Here is a 26,763-nt window from a genome sequence, read left to right as displayed (position 1 = left end):
AAGGACTTACTACACAAGATCGGTGGCCAAAACTGGTACTGTAACTGATCAAAACAATTGAAGAGCCAAAGAAGGGCATCACAATCTACTTTTGGGTGGAATTGCACCTGGTCTGTGTTCTGTATCACAAATAGTTATAGTACCATTGTTGCATTTCAATCAGAAATTAAAAAACTTACTAATTTTAAAGGAGTTTTCTGCATTGATTTCATACCTTTGAATTACAGGAAATGTACTGATTCATTGACTTGTTCCATCTAGCGTTCAAGGTGAGAAGTACAACACCTGAACTCAAGCTTCTCGTGTGGGCCATATTCAATGATATTTTCACAATTTCCTGCGGGCCAATAAAATGGGCAATGGGACGCAGTTGGCGGTGGTTTGAACATCCCTGCATTTGAATTGAATTCAATGCTGTTATTGTCATTATACATGTATAATGAGATTTAAAGCGCCATCACAAAGGGCACAAATAACAACAACAAACAAACTGACAAATAAATAATACATTACTATTCAATAAATCAGTAATAAATAGTAAATAAATGAGTAGTCAACATAATAAGTAGTCAACAACATAAAGGTCTGAAGTGTCAAGTTTTGAATAGCTGTCCACTCAAATTCAGTCTATATTTAGTATGTATACATATTCATGGCATGAAGCCATTTTAGCGGGGTCAACTACGGGGCGGGCCTTCCTGCGGAGGTAGGCGGAGCATCAATTGGAAAAGTGAGTTCGTATAGTTAGTATAGTTGACTGACAGGGCGACGACGCTTGTCAATACGCATTCAACACGTGACGTGCACACGCACGGCACAGGTGACGCTCGTTTAGCTAAAGTGAGTTGACGGACGTCACGCGCGCCCTCGCGCCGACGCCCACTGCCCGTCTACTTCCGGGTTGACATATTTTACGTGTCGCGTGCTAGCAGGCTCCCCTCACATCAAGCTAAGAGCAGATGCCATGTTTAAGCAGTAAGCATGGCGGACAATCATCTAGAATACGCCTATCTGCATGGACAGTCCATCGGGGAGCATCTTGCCGAGGACCCGGTGAGTGTGCCTTCTTTTCGGCGTGGCAAAAGCACGCCGGTCCGGTTGCCGGCGGATGGACGGCTGTTAGCAACACCGGCAAAAATTGCGCACACACGAACGTACACGTTGTCTATCATCTTACTGGTATTACGACGTAGTTCCAACGGATTAGTTGCATTTGAATTGGCGTTATTTATTATTATTATTATTATTTGGCATTTTAATGCGGTGCGTTTGAGTGCCCGCGTAAGATTTGAAGACGATCGTTTGTCTCGTAGCAATTGGATAGTGTTCTATTTATTCAATGGGCCGGGGATCAGAACCGGATATGTTTTCAGCATTTAACGATACCGATTTTTTTTTTGATGAATACTTTACTGTGTTTAGACGAATAACCATCTTAAGGTTGTGCAGTTTTACCAAATGACATCTATACAAGAGCCTGTTCCACAAAAGGCTCATGGCACTGAGTAGAAGACCTCAACTCCACCTCCATTTTTAGGATTTTACTCCAATAATTATGACTATGGGCAGAAAAAGAATCCTGATCGTAACATTAACCACCTGATTTTCACATTAATGTCCTTATTTGCATAAAAAACAGTGAGCTATTAATTTAAAGTATACTTTCTCAGGCACTACAGGGATCCCACATCAAGATGTCACACTTTTTTTTGCCAGTGGCTTCTTAGCCGGTAACCAGTCAAATAGTCCCAGGGGCTATTTAGCCGGTAACCTATTATTTAACATTGAGTGAATAGGGGATTTTCTAAACCCTTCAACCAGTCTTATTGAAATGTGATATGTTATTGCCAATTGATAGATTTTAACATTAAGTGAATAGGGATTTAATGACTATTATTTAGGCAGTGGCTCCGTAGCCGTAGTTTCTTACTATTTACCCCACACACAATTCTTACCGGCTAAATAGCCATATGGGGCCATATAGGCTATTTGACCGGTTACCGGCTAAATAGCCCCTCGGACTATTTGACCGGTTACCGGCTAAAGAGCCACTGCCTTTTTTTTTAAATTCGGATGTTTTCATCCGGGATGTTTATGCACTGTGGGTTCATGTCATTAACTTTGCATTGTAAAGTCATACCTGTCAACCTCTGCCGATAACTGCCCTTATAAATGATTATGATTCCCTTTACAAACCCCCAAAAAACCTTACAAACACCGTACAAGTCGTATGGTGTTTGTAAGGTTTTTGGGGGGTTTGTAAGGGGAATCATAATCATTTATAAGGGCAGTTATCGGCAGAGGTTGACGGGTATGTAAAGTGCTCCTGTAATTTTAAGTACATGTTTGCAAATGACAGGAGCTGGCAGCCATTAAGGCTCGAGTTCAGGAACTGGAGATGGAAGAAGAGACCGAAAGAATAAAGGAGGAGGGAGTAGAAGAACCTGATCGGTGTGACGATGAGATGCAGCTGCTGAACAACCCTCGGCTTGGTGAGAGGACCCTGTGGTTTGATATCTGACAGTGGTAAATTCAGAATACAGCAAGTTAGAAACTGTATTTCAGCCGGGTGTATGGCACTGGTGTATATATCCAGGTGAGCTAACATTGTTACCACGTAGCTAACACCAGGGACACCTAATGTGCCTTATTGCACCATCAGGCTGAGAGGAAGGCTTTTTTATTGGTTGATGCCCTGCTGATTCTTTTTACTTTCTACATCCATTAAAAAAGTATATCTTCTCTTCTTCCACCACCTCACTGCACCACCTGACAATCTTCCCTTGACTATGAAAGAGATATAGACCCACATTTTTGGGAGGGAGGGTCCGTGACACTATCATTTGATTATTTGATCAGACCTTCACCCTTTTCATTTGTCAACTACATTTGTTTTGCCACAGGCCCATATTACAACATGTCTTCTGAGGAGCGGCTAGATGCAGACAACAGGTCCATCTACGTAGGAAATGTAAGATGTTCTGTTATGCCTTAAGTCATTGAATAGGGATATCTGAAAAGTCCTGGTTCAAGATGCCAAGCTAAGTCAAAGAAATGGTTCCCTTTTTGTTATTGAATAAATAGCCTACCAATAAATCCCATGTATAATACTACTTGCAGTATCTACGGTTTTGCAAATAGTTTTCTTTGTTTCCCACGCTTTTTTCAATCAAATGATCTTTCCCGCTTTATCAATGTTTTTTTTTATTGTTGCTGTGCAATACCATTGATACTGCATGAGCAGCTTTTCGTACTATTCCTGTATGAGGAGCATTCTTATCGTTAAAATATCCAATGTATATCTCCCTGGCAGGATTTCAGAGGTTTTTTTTAATGTATTTATTTGTTTTTTTTAAACTGGACACCTTCTGGTTTAATTCCCAGGTGGACTACGGAGCTACTGCTGATGAGTTGGAGATCCATTTTAATGCCTGCGGTCCTGTCAACCGTGTCACCATCCTCTGCGATAAGTTCTCCGGTCACCCGAAAGGGTCGGTTTAATAGGGACGTTATGTTTTGGAACCCGTCTGTAGAAAAAGATCCTGATTATTTACTATTAATCTGAAATTTTCCAGCTTTGCCTATATTGAGTTCTCTGATCGGAATTCGGTGCAAAGTGCCATTGCCCTGCATGAGTCTTTGTTCAGAGGAAGAGTTCTCAAGGTGAGAATGAGTTTCACCACTCCTAAAAAGAGAACACATTTCGTCCATCACACAATTGTAGCAGTGCAGTACTCTTATTTGATTTAATCTATAGCAACACTTGTGAGACAAAGTTAGCGCTACAATTTGGAAAAATTCTTGTGCGCTTTTTAGGAAACATGACACTTGGTGATGTTTTTCCTCTATGAATATGTAAAGACAACAAATGCAGTGCCAATCTTTTGACAGACAGTTTCTGTAATTGTACTGAAATAGTGATGCTTTCGGAAATGGAACCTACGTGAGCACTTTCTGGCGTAATCCCCAACCAATGAGAGTCATGCACATAGATATCACAAGTCTCGGTGTCTAAATAACTATGTTAACGTGGCTATAATTCCAGCTGGACTTTTAGATAAAATATTATATTGTTAAATATGCAGGATATGTACTGCATCTGACATTTATGATATGCCAAGATTTTTGAAGTTGTTTTGAAATTAAGCCAGCCATAATATTTTCAAAGTACGCACACCTTCGACTGTAATTATTGAATGACCCTGACACAACGTCAACGACTGATAGTGATCCAATTGAAAGATCTATTTTTTTTCCTTTACGTCTATTAGCAATTTTGATAGTAATCGGGGGAAAAAATGACTCCGACAATTAGTTTGAGATGGTGACGATATACGTATAGCCCCTGAATCTGAACAAAACGGACGGTGCAGTGTGTGTGATATATTGAAGGAACATAAGTGCATCTCAATCTATTTCTCTTGAATACAGTTAAGATTTGAGGGTTGTTTTTTTTAATGACAAGAGGAAATTTTGGTCCACAACATTTAAAAATACTTTAGACTTATTGCTCTAACAGCATCTTCCATTTGGCTTAGAATGAATGACACAATTTCCTGTATTCCAACTGTGTAACATCCAAGGACCAGCAATGGTGGATTTTTGTCTTAAAAATTCAAAGAAAAGACAGTTGGTGTCTAATTCCAGGTGATGCCCAAAAGGACCAACATGCCAGGCATCAGCACCACTGACAGGGGAGGCCATCGCGGTGGACACTCGAGAGGCAGAGGGCGAGGTTTCCCACCTTCCAGGGGTCAGCACGGCTCACGTGGCAGGTTTCGCTACCAGTCGCCAAGACCGCAACACCAGAATCCGCACCCTTACTATGGTGGGCCCCCGGTGGGAAAGCGACAGTGGGGCCACCTGGATTATCATGAACAGACATCCAAACGCTACCCTTGTCTTCTTCTTATCACCCCACCTTCAGAGGAAATGGGAGCCGGGGCAAGCGGACAGCATTATCCTCAGCAGCGCTAATGAGCCCTTCCCTGCTGCCTGTGTACAAAGTGGGTGTATGGACAGATTTTAACTTGTGCTATTGGGATCATTGGCTTGTCTGCACTAGCCTTTAAGATCGTTTTAAGCCTGTTGTGTAAACACACGATGGGGTGTCATCCCATATTCATCCAGCTGTGTCCTACCATTTCTACATACTAATTAAAGTGTAATTGTTTCAGCTCCCCCGTGTCATAGTAGACATCCTTTGCTTTGTGTGGACAAATCAAATGATCGGATGCTTCCTTTGTACTAAAAGGATCCATATACATATACTTGAAGCAACATTTATTTACACACACATTTAAACAAATACAGTATGAAGCAGGGCAATGTAAACGGAAGGCTGTGATGGACATTAAGCACTTTGAGTCATCATGCCAGAAACAATTTCATCAAATGCCCTGAAAGAGGGGAAAAAATAATTAGATTTTTTTTTTAATTACACAAAGCCACAAACATGAACTCACTTTGACTTGATGGGTTGTCCTGGGGTGTGGAATGGGTTACACATTACATCAGTGAATGCGTTGTGCAGTTTTCTGAACATCTGTTGAAAATGTTCGGTTTAAAAGTAACCAACAATGGAGAGTACATGCACTGATTTAACTCTTACGGCCATACTTACACTTCTTATTTCGTTGTCTCGCAATGATGTGTTAGATGAGTCGACTACAATGACAAGTTTAACCTTTGAGTTTGTGACATATCCATATCTAGTGAATTAGTCAAGGGTCCTTTTGAAGAGTTGTCAGTGATTGTGTTTTGGAATTAAAATGCATTTGATTCATAAGCAGGGGGGATACACTTTGTAGTCCTCAGTGGGATAGAGAAGACCAAGGTAGAGCTCCCTCTGGTCCCCCAATGACTTCCCCACAGCAGAAATCTTCTCCTCCACCACATCCAAAGACGTGTGCACGGTATAGTGAAATTTTAGTTCATTTTGAGTGGGAATACTGCGGATGTACAGCGGGTAATTCTGGGCAAACACACAAGAAAACGCCAAACAAAAATATTGCAAGAAAGTCAGTGTATTTTGACAGTTGCAATTGAAACGCGGCTAATTGCTTCCTTAAACCACCACATGGAATGTTAACCAGCTAGATTTTCCGATAGCCAATAAATTTGATTTACCGGATCATGTAAAATAATCATACTAGAAGGAAAAAGTCGAATCAGAAAATACGAAATTACCTCTTTTGCTATGACAGCTATGCACACCGCCATTTCAGTTCTTGCGGAATAATGCACGTGACCATGAGACGTTCAATTACTGTAGAAAAAGCGAGTATAAATATCCCATATATAAAACTAGATTTTTGATTTTTTTTAAATACTGCCTTAATCATACCCGTGTGAAAAAATAACTTAATCGTGTGCAAAAAAACAATACGTCAAATTGAGCATTTTGTTTAAGAACAAGTTCTATTAGGTCAGCTGCAGTGAAGTCTGACGCAAGATGGCCGCTGGCTAGTTTTGCTGCCTTTACTACCATTGAACATCTATTAACCAATTGTATATAACATTCATTACATACGTTCATGGAAGGTATTTAACTGAAACATAATCACAGTAGTTCTAGAAGTACAACGTATTGATATTTTTTTTCACAAAAATTATGTTCAAAATAAATTTTCACACAAAATCTAGTATTTTTATTGGTATGCGCAAAGTGCGCGGACACAAACTACCTAAAGCAAGCGAAAAAAATACAAAAAAACTAACTTCCCGGATGTTGCTCATCGTTATTAGTGTTTTTTGTCATGTCTGGTCCTACTTTAACTTTTTGGTGTGCCTTACTATGTGTTTTCCGGGCGCAAAAGATAGAGACTTCGTCTCCACCGAATTTTGTCATTATGCTTATGGATGACGTGAGTTATGTTTATCTTTCTTGGATGTTGCACTCTCGTTAGCTTCCATCTGTGAGTGACATCACACGCCAAATACAAACCGGATTTCCAAAATGTTTGGACACTACAAATTGTGAGTAAAACTGAGTGTAATGATGTGTAAAGTGCCACATTTTGTTGACAGCATGAAATGCAAAACCATCATATATTTACCCTAAAATTATACGTTTTCTCAGTTTAAAGTTTGATATGTCACAATGTTCTATTTTGAATCAAATGTATTTGGCATTCACACAGCATGGAATTCAGTTCTTCACAATTGGTATTGCTTCCCAACTTTTTGATTTTTTTTTAAATTAGTTAAATAATTGAGTTTGTGTATCAGGGTAGCCCGGTGGTGCGAGTGGTTAGCGTGTCGTCCTCACAGTGGGGAGATGGGTTCAAATCCAGGTCGGTCCATCTGTGTGGAGTTTGCATGTTCTCCCCAGGCCTGCGTGGGGTTTCTCCGGGTACTCCGGTTTCCTCCCACATTCCAAAGTTATGCATGGTATGCTGATTGGACACTCTAAATTGCCCCTAGGTATGAGTGTGTGCGTGAATGATTGTTTGTCTCCTTGTGCCCCGCGATTGGCTGGCCACCAATTCAGGGTGTCCCCCGCCTCTGGCCTGAAGTCAGCTGGGATAGGCTCCAGCACCCCCCGCAACCCTAGTGAGTATAAAGCGGTTCAGAAAATGAGATGAGATGACTCACCCTCTCTTGGTGTATGTGTGTGAGAATTGCAAAATTTTGAAATCATCATCATCCTCATCCTGGTGAAAATAAAGGCTTTCTCTCTGCACATTAGATGGGTTGGGGGGACCTGGGTGTTTTGGGCCAGCCCTCTAGAGAGACCCCTAACCTGGATGCTATGGCTGCACAGGGCATGCTTCTCCCAAACTTCTACACTGCCAACCCTTTATGTTCACCATGTAAGTGAAATAACCTGCTATTTTCTAAAAAATATTTTACCCTAACACACACGTACACACAGACACACACAGGAGTTGCAAAAATAACTGTTTCCATTTCTCTCAGCCAGAGCATCACTTCTCACCGGGAGGTTACCTGTGCGAAATGGTTTCTATACTACTAATGGCCACGCCAGAAACGGTAAAAGCTCAGAAAAATATTCTTACAGCTGCATAATAAGAAGCTGCAAATCCATTGAAGAAGTCACGTCAACTAAATGTGAACCTCCTTTTCAGCATACACACCCCAGGAGATTGTGGGAGGCATTTCTCCGGATGAAATCCTGTTACCTCAGATGCTGAAAAAGAAAGGATATGTCAGCAAGATTGTTGGGAAATGGTATGTGCCTTTTAATTCACTCCTAAGTACTTTCAAATTGGTTTGGTGTTTTAGGGTATGCTATATATATTAAAAAAAATAAACACAATCAACTCTCCCAAAACCCTGTGATGTAATTGTAATTTGTTGATAATTATCCCATCATCATCAGATCAAAATAGTCAAAATCTTCCATAACCACTAAAAAGGCCAAACATTTTTGCGCACTGTATTTTTAACAACCTGTTAACTAAGAATTAGTTTTAGGGAAATGTTCACTGATGCAACCAGCATGTAGTTTCCTTTCTATCAGTGATGGTATCCTGGATATTCATCATTACATTTTATTCATTAATTATTTAGTAATACAAATGAATTGAGGTCAAATCTTTAATATTTTCTTCATGTATATCAACAATTGCATTCTATTTGAATTCATTATTAACTCCAAAACATCTCAAACTGCACGATAAGCCACAAATTTCCCTTTTACAAGATATGATTTACTGGCTATTAGCAGTTAAAGATCACATTCATTATTATTATTTTAACGTCGGAACAAATTTATTGAGGTCAGATGTTTTTTTATTTTCTTGATTTGATGCCAACAAATTCATTGATCAACTGCAAAACCTCTCAAAGTGCACCATAAGCCACAACTTTCCCCGTCGAAACGTTGACGTGACAGAATGTGAAAAATAATGCATCAGCAGCTTAAAGTGCACCCACCCTTTACTCAAGAGATCGTTTGGGTCCGATCTATGACTTAAAATCAATGTGATGTGGAAAATGTGGAAGTGCACATGCTCAGTCAGCCAAATTGCCAGTAACATTGACATGGTGACACAACACTGTGAAATGGCTTTTATTCACAACAGGCATCTGGGCCACCGAGCACAGTACCTCCCCTTGAAAAACGGCTTCGACGAATGGTTTGGTGCACCCAACTGCCATTTTGGGCCCTATAACAACAGTGAGAGACCCAACATTCCCGTCTACAACAACTCCGAGATGGTCGGCAGGTAGAATCTCATCAGCGTTTATACCTGTTGCCTGTGTGAATTAGGCAAACGTCTCCGCTTTTCTTCGCCCGCTGTTCCGGCTGTGTTTGTGTATTTAATTTTGCGCCCATTTGTTTTACCTCAAAAACAACCATATGTACGTTCAGGGTCGCCGCCAATGGCAACCAGCTGTGCTTTTCGCTTAGCCAGGGGTTTAATCAGTGGAGCTTAGCTGGGATGTGGACAGATCTACTTTGGTGGACACACTTTCAAACAGCTGACACACACTATTGAACTATGAGATACGGCATGTTATTCACTGAGTAGGGAGCAAGTGCCCTCCAGAGACAGCAGGTTGTGTTTGCTGAATGTGAGAGCACACCTGGAGGAAGTGAAGCACGAGGAAGAGAGATGGCTGTCACTGTCTCTCTGCTCGCCGCTCCACGCCTCAGCAACGCTGAAAGCGGTCCTTCCCGCTCGGGTCTGAAGAGACTTCCCTCGTCACGGCTTCAAACTGCCATCGTCTCACAATTATAGCCCGTGTCATGTTTCTTTTACAGATACTACGAGGAGTTTGAAATCGACAAAAAAACAGGAGAGTCAAATCTCACACAGATTTATTTGCAGGTGAGTTTTAGGTATTCACATGAGGCATTCAATGTATTGGCCTTATTTTACCAGCCAATATATGCGCTGTCCTGCAGGGAATATTCCTTCTTTAATCAATAGAGACGTTCCTTGCTGCACATTTTTCATGTCATTGTTAATTCAATTGAATTGGATGCTTTTATTGTCATTATACAAGAATAATGAGATAAAAAGGTTCACCACAAAGTGCAAAAATAACAACAACAACAAACAAAGAGGCCAATAAATAATAAAAATTATAAGAATAAATCATTAATAAATAAGTAGTCAAAAATATAAAAAAGTAAGGAAGTGCACAAATAACAGCACTAAACAAACAAACAAACTGATAAATAATCAATAAATGTTAATCATCAATAAATAAGTAATAAATACAAATGTAGTCAACATAATAAGTGGTAGTCAATATAGTCAACAAAAAAAGAGGGTCTCACAAACAGATCTTAGTCTGTCGAGATAGGATAACATTATCGTGGGAGTATCCCCCAAAATTAGGGGAATGCTTAAAGACATCATTGTAATACATCATAATAAACAATTGTTAAATGGGGAGGGGAAAAAAATCTTACGTGTCTCCAGTTTGATGAACCACAGTAAAGGTTGCCTTTCCCTCTTCAACAGGAAGGTCTTGACTTCATATATCGACAGAATCTGGCCCAACAGCCCTTCTTCCTGTACTGGGCCGCTGACGCCACTCATGCCCCTGTGTATGCTTCCAGACACTTCCTCGGGAAGAGCCAGCGAGGCCGGTGCGTTGCTCTAACATTATTTGACGACAGGACCGGATGGTTATTTTTGTCTCGGTGCTGTTTTGTTAAATAGGTATGGGGATGCCGTAATGGAGCTGGACTACAGCGTCGGTCAGATCCTGTCCAAGTTGAGGACTCTGGATATTGAAAATAATACCTTTGTTTTCTTCACTTCAGACAATGGAGCTGCTCTTATGTCTGGCCCAAATGAGAGTAAGCAGCGCCGTTTTGAAAACAAGCTGGCTTTTGTCTAGCCATGTCATGTGGTCAATCATCTGTGGCTTTTTTGCCTCCAATTGTTCAGGTGGCAGTAACGGGCCTTTCCTCTGTGGGAAGGAGACCACCTATGAAGGGGGCATGAGGGAGCCTGCCATTGCCTGGTGGCCCGGACACATCTCAGCAGGCACGGTGAGGAATGCCTGATTGAATTGAAAGCTCTTGCCTACCAAAGTAAGAAGTCCCTTCGTCCCCAACCAGGCCTGCAAATTGGGAAAAATCCCTAGAAACTTTCCAATTCATTCTGCTAGCCCCTCGTGGTTCAAATGGATTGGACGCCTATCGCCGTCAACAGCACTCAACGAAATAATACTCTACAGCAGCCTAAAAAAGGGGCAGTTTGTTTTAGTTAAACATTAAAAAAGTAGTACAAAACCTTAACTCTTATCAAAATTTCTACATGATTGACTTGCTTCTGTGATCTTTTTTCCCCACACTAATTTACCAATTGAATATTTTTTAACGGTATTCGAAAAGCAATTTTAAAGACATACAAAGATCCATAACTGTTGAAATTGGAAGTAACTTCAGAGTATTCCTAAATCATATCTACTTAATTTTGTGAATTTAATGAACCCTTTCATGCTGAAACTTTGATCAATTTTTTTTAATCCCTCGCGGGGCACTTATTTAAGTCATTGGCTGCCAATCCATTTTGAAAAACAGATCATCCTGCGCCATCAGTAACACTGAAACACGAACATTCATAGCCAATCCACCCTGTTTAAATGAATTGAATATTTATGGCCATGAATACCATAGCATAAGTTAAATACTATGACAAAAAATATTTTAAAGTGTTACCTGGGGCTGTAACCAGTGTATTCATCTTAATTTAATATTTTTGATTAACATTGTATTAATTTATGTTTAACTATAACTAAATAATATAAAAAGTTGAATAATAATTCATTCATTTTCTGTGCCGTTTATCCCCATAAATGAATGAATAAAGTTATCCAATCCAATCCAAACTCCACATAGTGTGGACCAACCTGAGATCCAAGCCTCGCCCCAGAACGGTTAGGCCGACGTGCTAATAACTGGTCCACCGGCCGCCAATAAATAATAGGTAATAATTAAATAGAATGTATCTAATAATATTAATTGAAATATTGATATGTTTTTTAAGTTACCAAAAACAGTCACTTGTCCTATAAACCATTAAAAGGCTCAAGTATCAAAAATAAATAAATGACCAAAAATAGTCACTAGACAAATAAAGGGTTAAAAGGTCTTGAATGCCAACGTTTGAATATCTTTCCACTGCAAAAATTATGTGAGCCAGTGACTTTGGTTGACTTGAAATTTGAATTCATTTTTTATTTTATTTAGTTCTTATTGTTAGTATTATTGTTATTTATTTATTTTTTACAGCGTAGCACATTGGAATTTCCCTATTTACATCTTGGGCATTGTTCCTCCTCAACAGGTATCAGAAGTGTAAATGGGAAGCTGCAGGCAGTGTGAAGTCCTTTAAATCAGTTTGCGAGCGAATGAATAATTGATTTCCTAATCCTCTGTATTGAGTTGCTTGTAATGTTTTGTTTCTTTTGTGTGTTATTTGCCACTCTACATCACAGCCACTTGTTCCGCAAGCGGTTAATCTCGACACTCCTTGCGAGTGATTGAACTCATGGCCAGGACAGATCCAGCGTATGATTGCGACCAGAATTTGGGAAGGCGTTATACTGCAATTATTGACACCAGTGTCTGTCCCGCAACCTAATTTAACCCAAACCACCTACAGCAGGATCCTTTAAGCCCATGCGTTCTGTAAATGACTTTTAATTGTATTAGGGGCAGCTGTGACATGGGGCTGTGATGCGGAGGGATTTGGTGGCGGAGCGAGCAGAGGCTGGAGTCTGTAATAAGCCTTGCCCCTGGCTCATCTCATAGGGTTGTGCTGAGGCCTGATAGTGCTGCAGAGTAGCGAGGGAGAGGGGGATTGGGAGCGTCTTGAGCAGCTAATCTGTTTGTGTGTTTGCTGAGGTTGGATTGAGCTGTAATGAGGACTTCTGTATCTGAATATGCCAGGCGCTGAGGATAAAGAAACGGGAAGGTGGGTGGGTGGGTGGGGGAAAGGGCTGCTGATAGAGGGTGCAAGCAAGACCATATAAAGGAGCTTGCTGTTGTGGAAAGGAGAAAAGAAAGAAGAGCGATCTACTGCCAGGAACATTGTTGCATTTGGAGGGTCTGGTCGTTGTAATTGTCCGCTGTTTCTGCTAGCAAGTGCGTGAAACATGAATATATGCATCAAGTCTTATTCTGGATTTCAGAGGGCTTTGTGATGGACTTGGCATCAGTGGAGAAATTTTGTTCAAATCTCGTCTAAAGATCTTTCCGGTTGATGTAGCTACTGTACACTCTATTGATACTTCTTTGTGCCTTGGCGAAAATACCATAACCCATAATCTCTTTACTGTGTGCACAAATTGTCTTTTATGAAGAAGCTCAACAGGAAAGCCCAGCCAAAAATTTCTCATACGTATTTTAATCCTCTAACATTACACTAGTAAATTGAATGGCAATACATTCTGTTGATTGGCGCAGGTTCATTGATCCTAACAAACAGCAATACAGGAAATTGGTAGAGTAGGAAAAAAAAGAAAGTCCCAGATTCCCTAAATTAAGCAGTGCAGCTATTATGTGCAGTAAAACAAGCGCACATAATATATGAGAATTTCAATATGTCAAGCACAGACTTTTTGTATTTTTTTGTGTTTTTATGTTTCAGTTCACCAACTATTTAAACAAGTAACTGCTAAACAGATGCACACCTTTTGTTTATATTACATATTAAATTCCTCACTCTGTTTACTCACAAATTACTTTAAAGATTTACACACAATTTCAGACAACCTCTTCCAATTAACAACATGTGTTGTTAAAAGTAACATGAGCAAACGGTGATGAGTCAGAGGAGACACAAAAAGAAGAACACTAGTTCGTAGTATAAAGTTCTCTATGCAATTGGAAAGGATCCAGGCTAATAGAGAAAGTAAGAAAATCATCAACTAAATCCTCTGTCAGAAAACTTTGGTTTTTGTACATAGCGGACGATACAAAAGGCTAAATGTCAGGGTGTGTTCTTATTCTGTCCCTCTTCAAGTTTGTGTGGAAGAGCAAAAAAAGAAGAGAAATAGTTGAGGACTAAATCCCTATTTGAACAGGGTGTGTGACATCATGGAATGCATTGCGCGGACTAGTTGTGTGGCTGCTGCAAAAGAAAAAGGAATTAATTTTAGTTTTGGTAGCTTGGCGCGTTTGTGCACGCATGTGGGGGGGGTGTATGAGTGCTGCAGCACATAGCCGTGCAGCTGCAGAGGCCTGATAGCGCTATCTGATTGCGAGCGTGCCGTCTCCCTCCAAGGCTCGCTCAGGAAAGAATGGAACGGAAGATCAAGGATGACAGCGGAAAAATGGCATTTTATCTGAAAATAGTTCAAAGTTTATAAATAAAATAAAGCTTTTTCTCGGAGACTGGGAATAGGAGATAAAAAAGCAGCTCACTCCGTCTCCAGACGGCACTTGCCGAGACTGTCCTCTCCGTAACTTCCCCTCGCTTTTTTTTACTCTGTTTCCCCTCGAAAATGTAAAGAGATGATTTTTTGGGGGGGTACAAAAACCTGCAGAAAAAGATTAGGAGTTGAAGAAATGGACGTCTTTCACTATCTGTGTTCACACATGCACACTATCACAACTATGTGTTCACTTTAATGATAAACTCCAACATAAAAGAACATATTTGTGCTATTCCTCAAGTGCGAGATCCTTGATCTGGGAACCCAAACAAATTTTATTGTTTGCTAACACAAGTAGTTTTGTCACTGAGGTGGAAAAGCCTGGAGCTGCAGTTACAATTAGTGAAAATGCATTTGAGTAGTGTTCTATCTTGTGTCAATTGGTTGCATGGTCAAATTTCTTTGAGTTTGAAACCATTTTACCCCATAGGAAATAATGGATGATAATATCATTATTATTCAAAAAATGCATGATGTCATCTTAAACGCTAACATTTCATGCTGTTCGTTGTAAGTACTTAGTAGCATGGGGTTGTTGTGTTTGTTTGATTCAAAGTGTCTTTAACCAAAGGGTAGTCCATGAGTAAACCTATTCACTAGCCCTAATTTTCTGTGTTTTATTATTTAACAGGTGGATTTCCAGCTGGCAAGTGTAATGGATTTGTACACCACTAGTTTATCACTAGCAGGCATTAGTCCACCTGATGATCGACTCCTGGATGGATTGGACCTGTCTCCAATCCTCCTGAATAGCTCACATATTCACCAAAACAGGTACATTCATAATCTATACTCATGTGCTCACCGGTTGTATATTATTTGTGTGACTCAAAAGAGAATCATTTAAAACAGGCCAATCTTCTTTTACCGTGGGAATGAACTTATGGCGGTCAGGCTTGGGCAATACAAGGCCCACTTCTGGACCTGGACCAACTCATGGGAAGAGTTACACAAGGTGGGTTACCTGTTTGCCATCGCTCATAACGTAACATAAACTTTAAGTTTAACTTAAATGAACTTAGATTACTATACACACACTTAAAAAAGTTGTAATCTTACTTTACACTGAATTTAAACCTTGTGCAATAACCAAGGCAAAGAGGTTAATATATTCCAACACGGCTTTAGAGGCGAACTTCCTGCTTCTCCATACATATTGGCGAACCAGCTCAGTCACGCGTATACTACTCATGTTTTTCGATTATTTCGTGCTTAATTTCGATTGTCATCATGTGCCTTTTCTTCGCATTACCCTTCATTGCACCGGCTTGCTTTGGACTCATTGTGCTTCCCTTAATTCGGCACTGACTAACACAACAAAAAACACGGAAAAATTTAATGCTTCGCCCAGTGCTCGTAGAGATCTTTGCACGAGGGAGATGCGGCGAGAAAGACAGTGCACTGAAATTATCGTGTGCGGTCGATTGGTCGCCGGTCTTTTGGTCGCCGTCTTTTGGTCGCGGTCTTTTGGTCGCCCCGACCGCAACAACGGGCGACCAAAAGACCGCCGACCAAAAGACAGACGACCAAAAGACCGGCGACAAAACAAGGTAAAACAAGAAGCTACGTCAGTCAGGGTCTTAACAAGTTCTCCAACAAAAAACAATAAATGTCCGGGAAATTTTGAGCTTTTCTTTAGCCTAATAATTACTAGGGCATTAAGTATGACTAAATAGTAATTCGCAGTTTGTATTTAGGGAATTTGAGCAACGATTTAAATGGTAATTATCACTTACCTTCCGGGCGACCAATCGACCGTGTACCAAAATTATAAGGAGCCTCTCGCGGCCTGGCCAACTGGCTGTCTCGAATGCTCGAATCTCAAGGTAAATATTTGCTCGGAATTTTACTAGTATCTCAAATTCCTCGTATGTCGGGGCACTCCTATGTCAAGGTATTACTATAAATCCCTCCTTTGGAGATGAACTACAACTGAGATCAGTGACTTCTGACCTCTCAAATGTAGCTCAAGCCAAAAATCCTGGCAAAAAAGTGAGCTGTTAGTACTTGAATGGATATCTGTCCCAATACTTATGTCCACATGGAATAGTGCAATCAGTGTATACTGCGTGTTGTACAAATGCAGTGACACATCGAACCCCATCGTGGTTTTCTCTGCTGGTGTTGTGTTGAAAATGGCTCATCAGTCGACTGCTGTGTACATCACAGCGTAATGAATATTAATGAGGAGCCCCTAAATCAGTAAACTTGCATCATTCATCAGCCAGTAGACTTGTTTCTTCCAGCTCCAGTGGTGAATTCCCTCCTTGCAATTTACATACCAACATTTTCCTGCTGTGGATCTTTTTTTTCTCCCCTCTTTTTTTTGTCATCGCACAGACATACAAAGCAAATAGCAGCGAGAACTTTGCGCTGTTTATCAACAAGAATATGAAATGTGATGTTTGAGAAGCAGTATAGTTTGACACCTTTTTTTCCTGAAATGTCCATCTCTGCTCCTCCCAGCTTTTCTGCGATTCCGTTTACTTTATGCCCCATCGGTCGCTTAAATTGCTCTCTCCTTCAGGGCTGCTGAATCAATAGCAGCCTTCTTTATCATCTCATGCGAACTGAAGTGGAACTTCACAAATAATGGTGTCTGATTGCCTGCAAGTTGCTTATTGATTCATGTTAGTACATGACGAAAGAGAGAGAGAGAAATCGGGCGGGAGGACAAGAGAAACCCTTCACATGCACTTGAGGTTTTCCATTAAAATATCTTCTGAGCTCCCAGAAAACCAATTCTTTTCATATTGTTAAAGAATCCTTACGCTCATAACACATAATTTGTCACTAACCACACTAAATGTAAATAGACTACTGATTTTTTTTTTCTTCGCAAGTGCTTTGAGAGACTCCATCAAAGCAAATATCGATTTTTTTTTTCCAATGAGACGATCAAGATATTACCGCCTTTGCATCAGCTCTTGTGCTACTTTGTTATAACTTAGCTTTCACTCTCCAGTGTGAAAAATAAACACGAGTGGAGTGTGTCTGTGTTTGGTGGAAGGAATTACAGGTTAATAGCCAGGAGAGGTATCACTCAAAGCTAAGTTCATGCAGCTCAGCCATGAGGAAAATGAGAAATATCACTGGCTTGAACGGCTGGTGTAAAACTCTCTCCAGGCATTGTATTGATGTTTATATCTAAAAAAAATCCAAATGCTCTACTAATGTCATTAATGTAAGTCTTTTATATGAGTAACTTGTCCTTCCATGATGTTTGAGTAGCTTCTTTAAATCTCACAATATCAGCTTGGATTGTTAACAAAGCGTACAAAATCTTTACCTCTTTTAAATAGATTTGTTTATTAAAAACATTACCAAAAGTCTATTTACACCACAGAATAAGTTTTATTGATCAACAATAAATGTATAACCCTATTTTGCGACCATAAGGACATTTTGAGATGAGACAACATCTAAAGATGAACTCTAAAGGCCTTTTCACAATGCAAGCAGCACCACTCAGTGGACCAAACACTTTTTATTGTGTATGTGCTTACAAAGGCTAGAACGCCGAATTGAAAAATTCTCCGCTGTGATGACATCTTGGTACATCTTAATGATTTACGACTCAACAGCAACAGTTTTGAATGGAAATCTACAAACAGAAATGAGTAGAAAATGAAGGAATGGGCTCCCTTTTTTGCTGTTAATTCGTCCATTCATTCATTTTCTGAACCGTTTTATCCTCACAAAGTTCACGGGGGATGCTGGAGCCCAGCCCAGCTGATTTCGGGCCTGAGGTGGGGGACACCTAAGTACCAGAGGGCAATTTAGTGTGTCCAAACAGGAATGTGGGAGGAAACCGGAGTACCCGGAGAAAACCCACGCAGGCCTGGGGAGAACATGCAAACTCCACACAGGTAGACCGACCTGGATTTGAACCCAGGACCCCAGAGCTATGAGGCCGGCGCGCTAACCACTCATCCGCCGGGCCGCCCCCTCTGTTAATTCATGTTCTTTTATGTTTTTATCTAGCAGTTCACTTCTGACATATTTATGAAGCATATTAATGAGAAATTATCCCTGTACAGTTAATCAAAGCTTACTTTTATAGTTAAACCCAGGAATACAGTGAATATTTATTCTAAAATAAGAATATCACATTTCATATTTTATAATCAATATTCACCTTTTCATTTTTTTCCCTTGGTGGATGCATGCTGTTTCTCTGGTGCCCCTGCAGCTCAGAGCTGCTTGAGTTTGAAATCGTCCTCTCTGGTCTCAATATCATTCGTGTCCTAGGAGACAAGAGTCCTCACTCTCATGTGTCGAGTACAAGAAGGAAGGAGATACACACACCAGGGCTTTTTGTCTCCTGTGGGATGAGCTCTCTTTTCTTTTTTTTTCTGCATTTCTGAGTTCTCGGCTTTCAAAGATATAAGCAGTCTGGATCAGACGAGCCTCTGCGGGGCAGCGGGTATCTATCGTTCTCTGTCTCTCTCTCTCTTCAATATGTATTTTGAGGTGTACTGTTAGGCAATCTCAGAGGGGGGGAGCAACACTGCCTTACAGATGAAAGCTTTTTCAATTTTACTTGTACTCTCTGAAAAGTGAATGCGTGTTTTTTGGGGGGAAAAAGAGGCGTATCTGAAGAAGTGTGTATGCGGCTCAATCATGTTGCTCACCAAAGTACAGCCAGAGAAATGAATCACAAAAGAGACATTTTGAAGAAAACATTTTGTACCTCCACCAAAGGTAGTGCAATCGTGTCTCTATGGGGGTCAATAACTAATATATCTATATCTATATTATATGTATATATATTGTCGTTATACAAGTGTAAAGCATCTCAATGAGTGATGCCACCAGAATTCAGCAATTGAGCAGGTTAGATTAAAGGGCACATACAACGAAAGCTAATATGTATATTGTATTAATTATGTTATGTTATATCATATATCATATCATATTATATTATAGATTATATTATATTATAGATTATATCATATATTATATTAAATATCTCATACCTCATAAAAGAAACAGATCCTGGCAACATTTTGTACGACATAGTAATTGAAATCTCCAAAAAACACGTGGAAAATGGTCCAATAAATCAAATAAAAACAGTAAATGAAACTGTTTGGAATAATAGTAAAACATAAATAAATAAAAAAATTAGTTAAACCTTGTTAATTCCAAGGTTTAACTTAACTTTGTATTTTTTATACTATTATTCCAAACTGTTGCATTCACTGTTGACACTAGACCTTTAGGCAGGCATCTGCGAGAAAGACAACTATAAGGAGGAAGTTTTTTTCTTTCAGGATGACATTAACATAAAACACATCCAAATTATGAAAACAAAACAAAAAAAGGCTTCAACGGAGGTAGAATACATTTTAATGGTGTCCCAGCCATAGTCCAGAGCTGAAAGCTGGATACCCGCTACTCTATTGTACTTTTTAACCCTTATTTTCCTCAATGTGTTAATACAGTATAATGTTTAAAAACGTACGCTGTTCCCTCCCAGGGTGTGAATTTCTGCCCCGGTCAGGAGGTCCCAGGAGTCACCACACACGAGCAGAAAGAGCACACACTTCAGCCTCTCATTTTCCACTTGGGCCGGGATCCCGGTGAGAAGTTCCCGATCAGGTCAGTTTCTTAAAATAGTCCAGAATGATTGTGTCGTGGGGTACGTGGAGATGGGAATTTTACACAAAATCAGGAGAAAAGAATTGCTGCAAAATGATGTGAAACTCTTGGCCTGCTACCAACGCAGAATTGTGATGGGATCAATGTGGACTCAGTGGCAGAAATAAGCGGGCAGACAATTGATCTGCTCAGCTAGAGTGCGCCTGATTGCACTCTTGTCTTTGTGATTGCAAACAGCCTTCTTAAAGATTACTGTCGCACGCCACTGCAGGTTAAAATTGCAAAATAACTCTTTTCAGCTCTGAATTCAGAGAGTGCTGTTTAATAAGCTTGGGAGTATTTTGGCCTCAGCTCAAGGGGTGAGCTAAGTTTATTAAAGGAAGTTGTCAATTGACATATAAACATATAAATTGCTTATTTGAAATGTATTTGTATGGCACCAATCACAACTACCAAAGTTCTAATTCATTCATTGCAATCAAAAGTGAATGATCACTAACAGGCCTTCCAATTCAAAGGGCTTGGATTTTTTTTTCTCCTCAACGGCAGCCAAAATCACTGCAACCCCAGTGGGTGCCCTAAAAATGGACAGGTCCGGATGGTACAGCCCCCCTCTCACCCCTTGAGACTACCTAACCATGTCTCAATGAAATAGGAAACAGTAGCAAAAAGCCATTGAAAGAAACGGTAATACCCAGTACTTAATCACTAATACTTAACTTTTAAAATGTAATTATAGAACAGCTCTAGTTTTTGGATGACATTGAAAGACCAAATAAAATAAATAATTGAAGAGTCATCATTTCAATAACTTTCAGCTATTAAGGCTGTATTTTTTTTTAAATCACCCAAAAACTACTAGTGGGAAATTTAAGACATTGTCAAACAAGGGAATATCTTTATTATTTACGCTATACTCTGATTTATATTGCTATGACCTGATTTTGCTACACTTAAAGTGACATTTGAGGCGCATCAAAACTTAAAATCTTTCTCTTCAGCAGTTTACAGAAAGCCAAATCAAATTTTGAAAATTGCTTTGAGTGACTGGAAGCTTACACATAACACTAGCGAAACAATTGAACTTAAACTGCATGAGCAAAATCTTAGCTTTGAAGCAGGCACGGGCTTATTCACATCCTTTTTTCCCGTTTTCATTGTCGGTCTCTCTCAATGAGTGAATGAAAAGAGATACTTAGTATAAGAAAGTAACAAAAGGGTAGATTTATTGGGCGAGGGTGGAGAAAACAGCTTGGTTGTACATAGATCACAATGAGTTTGTTAATCATGAACAATAGTGAAGCACGTCTCTAATCAGCAGGACAAATCACAATTACCGTACTACTATTGAGTAAATGGTATGCAAATGACATCTGCTTTATGCTTGTTTGTAAGGCAGGCAGGTACTCTCCCAGTCCAAAATATTTTAAAAATCTTAATATTGCTTATAATCTTTATATATATATATATATATATATATATATATATATATATATATATATATATATATATATATATATGTGTGTGTGTGTATGTGTATATATGTGTATATATGTGTATATGTATATATGTGTTTATATGTGTGTATATATGTGTATATATATATATATATATATATATATATATATATATATGTGTATATGTATATATGTGTGTATATATATATATATATATGTGTATATGTATATATGTGTGTATATATATATATATATATATATATATATATATATATATATATATATATATATATATATATATATATATATATATATATATATATATATATATATATATATATATATATCAGATTTTGTATGATGATTTTTGGTTGGCTTGATATAGAGAAGACCGTAGTGGACTTTAGTTTTTGTTTAAAATCCTCCCTTGCTGTGCCTGTTAACTATGCGCTGGCTTTCACTTGACATGCGTGCATAATTGAGTGGAATTGACAGATGTCAATCATTTTATCTGCACTGTCCAGCACCATAACAATCTTAGCCATGTGTTTGATTAACAATCATTTCTGCTATTTTCGCTTGACCTCACCATGCGCACTCTGCTTATTCGCCTCATCTTTTTTTCTTTTCTCATCCCTTGTCCATCTCTCAGGTCTGAACGGAGATTGTACGATAAAATATTTTTTTGTATGAGCGCAGCTTCTTACTGTCTACTTGAAAAAAAAGGCAATCAATGTGTTGCCATGTAGCACATGGGAGGTTTCTCACTCTAACAAAACACTGATGGCAAGGTCACACCACTCTGCTGTTTTATGTCCACTCTCATCTATCCATTTTCCCCCTAACTGATTCCTTAGAGTTTCTTCCACCTCTTTTCTCAGCGACTGTCCTTCTCCACCCACAGGGAGCATTCTGCTCCATCCTTTTTTAAGTGCGCGTACATGCGTGCGCTTCCCGCTGCCGCAGCTGGAGCAACTGCCAGGCTGCCATTAATCTCTGCCCACACCTAAAGAGGCACTTAAGATGATGCAGCGCCTGTCTGCCCACATGCCTTCACTACTGCTGTGGGGCGAAGAGTACAGAACATGCATCCTGCAAACTATAAGCTCACAGTTCAGAAATGGACTTTTGTTCCTCGCTTCTCATAAGACGCCTGAATGCACCGTCCTGAGGCAACCAAAATCTACAAGTCCAGGGCCTCACCGGACACGTCTTTTTCCTGCTTCCGCTCTGCCGTACAAAAGGTCCACCCGTGGTTTAAAGGTTAACACATCTGGAATCCCAGTTCTCGCACTGCAGGCGGGCCCATTCCGTCTGGCCTCATCTGCTCCCCACCGCCCAGCGCCCCAATCAATAGTCCTCACCCAAGTGCTCCGTTTCCACTGGGGAGGGGGATGTGCATGCGGGTGGCCGTTGGGAGGGAGGGAGGGTCTAGGCAGGACACATGCATTTGATTGTCTCCTCAATTCCCCCACCGTCTGCCGCTGTGCTCTTGATTGTGCGCGCATGTGTGTGTGTGTATTCCAGAAATAGTGTTATGAATCAGTAATCGGCATGGCGACACACCTGAGCAATGCCCCCGCCTCCCCCTTGGGTGCCATAAATTATAAATCAAAAGAGTTCATTTGCATACAGCCTGCTTATTATTCCTGTGCACCAGTAAGCTAAGGGTTATAGTCATGGTAATGAGCTACGCTGACGGTGGCTTTTCATTATTTGTTTGCACAAGAGACACAAACAAATGATATAATTAGATTTCCACGCGCAGCTCGGCTCAATATGATTACCCACGCGTGGACGCGGCGAACTTTTGTGTCTCGCCTCGCGCCACATCCCGCTCGGAGAAGCCCAACGCGACGTATTAAGTTGCTCCATTTCTTATCGCAAAATGAATCATGAGCACAGATAGCGAGGGAAATGAATATCCCGCTTTGCTGATGGAAATCAGGAACGGCTGATAAGTGGAGAAAATTTCATCTGCTTTTCAACTGAGATTCGGGTTGACCCCACCAACGCACGCCCGAGCCGGGGTCACGGTCGTTAGCCGATGACAAACGCGAGGAGAGCATGGGAGAGACTAATTGCAGTCAGCGCGCTAGCACTCTTCTAATTGTGGAGCCGATAGGATGGAGGGAAGGGAGCAGGTGCCGCTTGATGGAGGAAGCCCGAGCGCCCTGTGGGAGATCGGGCCAGGGAGGGTAGGTGCGAGCTGGACAGGGCCCGGGGTTATTACTCTAATTGACACTTCACCTCACACGCTTGCACACGGTCCCCGGGGGCCAATCAGAAGGCAGGGCTCGTGGCGAGGGCTGGCACAGGTGCTGTCGGCGAGTGTATCAGGGGTGTAATTGCCGTGCTGATATTTGTCTATGTGTGTGTCACGCCACCAGAAGCCCACTCCCTCAACATACACAACAAAGCCCATTAACCCTACAGGTCCTATTGAGAGCCGCGTTCCTTTGAAAGCCTTTGGGGGCTCCGTTTTACACGCTGAATATAATCATGCACGGGGGCGCGTGGCCCGCTGGTGTCCAACATCAGTAATTGAGAGACGGGGGAGAGTTCTGCAGTCACCCCGCTGAGCGGCCTTTCCCACAGGGTGTCGGCGTGTGTGTTTTTGCGCTTGAAAGCTGCAACGGGGCCCCCACTCTGTTCTAATGAGTTGAGCTCGGCGGGCACCGCAGTGTTTCATCGCGAGCCCGCACCAGGGCCAGTGTTTCACTTGCAACACTCCTTCACAAAGCCACAATAAACCAAGGGATTATGTCTTGCGTGCGCGCGAGCGCCTTTTAAATTCCTTGTAAGCGAGTTCTCTGTGTCGCCAATTAGCTGTGTGGGAACATGCATCAGCCCTTAAACGTGAAAGGCCTATTAAAAGCTCTCTCCCCGTATCAAACTATATGATATCTTGAGTGCTGAAAAATACATTAAGAATTATGTCTGCTTTTAAGACGGCATGTCGGCCTCACAGTTCTGCGGTCAAGGGTTAAATCCCCGGTGGGTCATCACTGTGTGGAATTTGTGAGTTCTCCCTGGGCTTGCGTGGGTTTTCTCTGGGTACTCTGGTTTCCTCCCACATTCCAAAAACATGCATGGTAGACTGATTAGAAACTCTAAATTGCTCCTAGTGTGAGCGTGCATGGTTGTCCATCTCCTTGTGCCCTGCGATTGGCTGGCCACCGATTCAGGGTGTCCCCCGCCTGATGCCCGTAGTTAGCTGGGATAGGCGCTAGCCGTGTGCGGTCAATTGGTCGCCGGTCTTTTGGTCACCGTCTTTTGGTCGCCGGTCTTTTGGTCGCGGTCTTTTGGTCGCCCCGACCCCAGCAACGGGCGACCGTTGTTGCGGTCGGGGCGACCAAAAGAGCGACCAAAAGAGCAGCAACCAGAAGACCGACGACCAAAAGACCAGCGACAAAACAAGGTAAAACAACACGGTCTGCGCATCAATAAAAGCAAACAATGGCCATGAGCAGTTTCACTGAGCTGACGTGTGAGTGTATGACTTTGTATGTACATGCGTTGTTCTTTAAGAAGATATGTCAGTCAAGGTCTTAACAAGTTCTCCAACAAAAAACAATGAAAGTCATTACTAGGGCATTAAGTATGACTAAATAGTCATTCACAGTTTGTATTTAGGGAATTTGAGCAACGATTTAAATGGTAATTATCAATAACCTTCCGGGCGACCAAAAGACCAGCAACCAAAAGATCGGTGACCAAATGACCGGCGACCAATCGACCGTGTACCGGCGCTAGCACCCCCCGCAACCCTTGTGAGGATAAGTGGTTCAGAAAATGAATGAATCTGCTTTTAAAATGTATTATAAAGGTGATTGTTGATTGCACTGTTTGTGTGTGGATAGTGTTTTGACAAAGGAATACCTGGATGTACTCAGCCGTATCTCAGCGGTGGTGGAGCGCCATAAGAAGACGCTGGTTGCTGGCATTCCGCAACTAAACATGTGTGACCTTGCAGTGATGGTAAATTGTGCACTTTTAGGATGAAATACTGCTTAATAATGAGATTTTGAGTTTTTCAGAATTTCAATAACAAGACCGTTCATTGGGTGTGATGTTCAATTCACACAAAAATTGACAAATTCATCAATATGTAACACAGGTTTAAGGAATAGAAGAAAAGAAGGCAAATTACCTAGAGCCTGCTGACCCACAATATTGACTGAGCAGCATAATTAGTTCACTGTCTGGAGTTTTTCTTTATTTTGTTTTAATTATGATCAAAATCACTACAGAACAACAGCTAATATTTGTTCAGGAGCACTACTGGCTGATTTGTGACATACTACTACCCCCTTGTGGAAGTTTGAGCAAATGCAAGGCCAGTAATATTCTCTTAATAGTGCTACTAAAATATCACTTCAAAGTTTAATTTTCCAGTAGTGTATGAATACAATAATCATTCAATGTTTCTTTTATTTAATATTGTGATCAGGGCAGATTGTAGTGACAGAAATACTACTCTACAAATAGTGTGCATGACATATCTTACCATTGGGATGTGTCTGTGGGAACTTCTGTGTTTCAGAACTGGGCTCCAGCTGGCTGTGAGAAATTAGGAAAGTGTCTCAAAGCGCCCACGTCGACCCCTTGGAAGTGTGAGTGGCCGCACTGAGAAAGCAGGTAGCCAAACCTCAATGTTTGCCTAATTGCAGATAGATTAATATTTATATTCATATGATTCTCTCTTCCATCCCGAGTCATCCTGTATAGTTTTCTTATGACAAGTCAAAACTTCTCTTTTTTACCTCTACCAGTCAGTTTGTTTATTTACTTATTGGGCACCTGTAATGAATTATTTTTCTAATCTGATTAATATAGCCACAGACAAAATGAGTCCTTGTTAACAGGCACTTCTTCTACATGGTTTTGCACTATTTTAGAAATGTTCATCACCAATACATTACAAAATCCAACCCTGATTACAGGATTGTTACCAATCTTGTTTGCTGCTTGTCAGAGCTCATCTACTTTGTCCTTTTTTAATCTTTAAAAATATGTAAAAAAACAACTTAAGAAGATGAGTTCATCATTTTAAATATCTGTATATTGTAAATGTAATGGTGGACCCTACTTCCTGCCTGTAGTTAGCTGGTATTGGCTCCAGCAACCCCACAAGCGACCCTGGTGAGGATAAGCGGATCAGAAGATGAATGAATGCGAGACAAAAAGGGGTGTGTCGATTTAGTTGATAAAAAATAGGTGTTTGTAATTGTTATTTATTTACATATTACACCAAAATGGAAGGCTGATATTAAAAATGAAGGGCAATTTTTGTTTTCTTGGGGGGAAAAAAGTAGGGGGCGGCCCAGCG

At 40.6% G+C, this 26,763-nt stretch overlaps 3 protein-coding genes across 6 annotated transcripts; 2 read left to right on the top strand and 1 right to left on the bottom strand.

Annotated features, from left to right (window-relative positions):
- The first annotated feature begins 782 nt into the window (after positions 1-782).
- pabpn1l (PABPN1 like, cytoplasmic) lies at positions 783-5,180 on the top strand. Of its 2 annotated transcripts, XM_077593523.1 has the most exons (7): positions 783-1,053; positions 2,360-2,492; positions 2,904-2,971; positions 3,385-3,491; positions 3,576-3,663; positions 4,648-4,828; positions 4,928-5,180. In XM_077593523.1, the coding sequence occupies exons 1-7, from the start codon at positions 982-984 to the stop codon at positions 4,975-4,977; spliced, it is 699 nt and encodes a 232-aa protein (XP_077449649.1). In that variant the 5' UTR covers positions 783-981; the 3' UTR covers positions 4,978-5,180. The 2 variants fall into 2 exon arrangements, with proteins under 2 accessions (XP_077449649.1, XP_077449640.1); XM_077593514.1 differs by having other exon boundaries at positions 4,648-5,180.
- Positions 5,181-5,268: 88 nt separating this feature from the next.
- On the bottom strand, positions 5,269-6,278 carry trappc2l (trafficking protein particle complex subunit 2L). The gene is made up of 5 exons (XM_077593534.1): positions 6,190-6,278; positions 5,802-5,974; positions 5,624-5,711; positions 5,466-5,545; positions 5,269-5,399 (listed from the first exon to the last, which is right to left on the bottom strand). Exons 1-5 carry the CDS (start codon positions 6,220-6,222, stop codon positions 5,354-5,356), a joined length of 420 nt encoding a protein of 139 aa, XP_077449660.1. The 5' UTR covers positions 6,223-6,278; the 3' UTR covers positions 5,269-5,353.
- A 294-nt stretch (positions 6,279-6,572) lies between these two features.
- Positions 6,573-26,389, top strand: galns (galactosamine (N-acetyl)-6-sulfatase). 3 transcript variants are annotated; one of them, XM_077626734.1, is made up of 14 exons: positions 6,574-6,866; positions 7,691-7,814; positions 7,921-7,995; positions 8,091-8,193; positions 9,051-9,194; positions 9,734-9,800; positions 10,443-10,570; positions 10,644-10,783; positions 10,875-10,978; positions 15,002-15,144; positions 15,223-15,325; positions 19,853-19,974; positions 25,295-25,412; positions 25,978-26,389. In XM_077626734.1, the coding sequence occupies exons 1-14, from the start codon at positions 6,759-6,761 to the stop codon at positions 26,062-26,064; spliced, it is 1,566 nt and encodes a 521-aa protein (XP_077482860.1). In that variant the 5' UTR covers positions 6,574-6,758; the 3' UTR covers positions 26,065-26,389. The 3 variants fall into 3 exon arrangements, with proteins under 3 accessions (XP_077482875.1, XP_077482860.1, XP_077482868.1); XM_077626742.1 differs by having other exon boundaries at positions 6,845-6,978; XM_077626749.1 differs by lacking the exon at positions 25,295-25,412 and having other exon boundaries at positions 6,573-6,866.
- The last annotated feature ends 374 nt before the right edge of the window (positions 26,390-26,763 follow it).

This window comes from Stigmatopora argus, chromosome 2 (genome assembly GCF_051989625.1).
Source record: "Stigmatopora argus isolate UIUO_Sarg chromosome 2, RoL_Sarg_1.0, whole genome shotgun sequence".
Lineage (NCBI taxonomy): Eukaryota > Metazoa > Chordata > Actinopteri > Syngnathiformes > Syngnathidae > Stigmatopora > Stigmatopora argus.
Note: the sequence above shows the minus strand (reverse complement) of the source record. Positions and strands in the feature narration are given on the sequence as shown.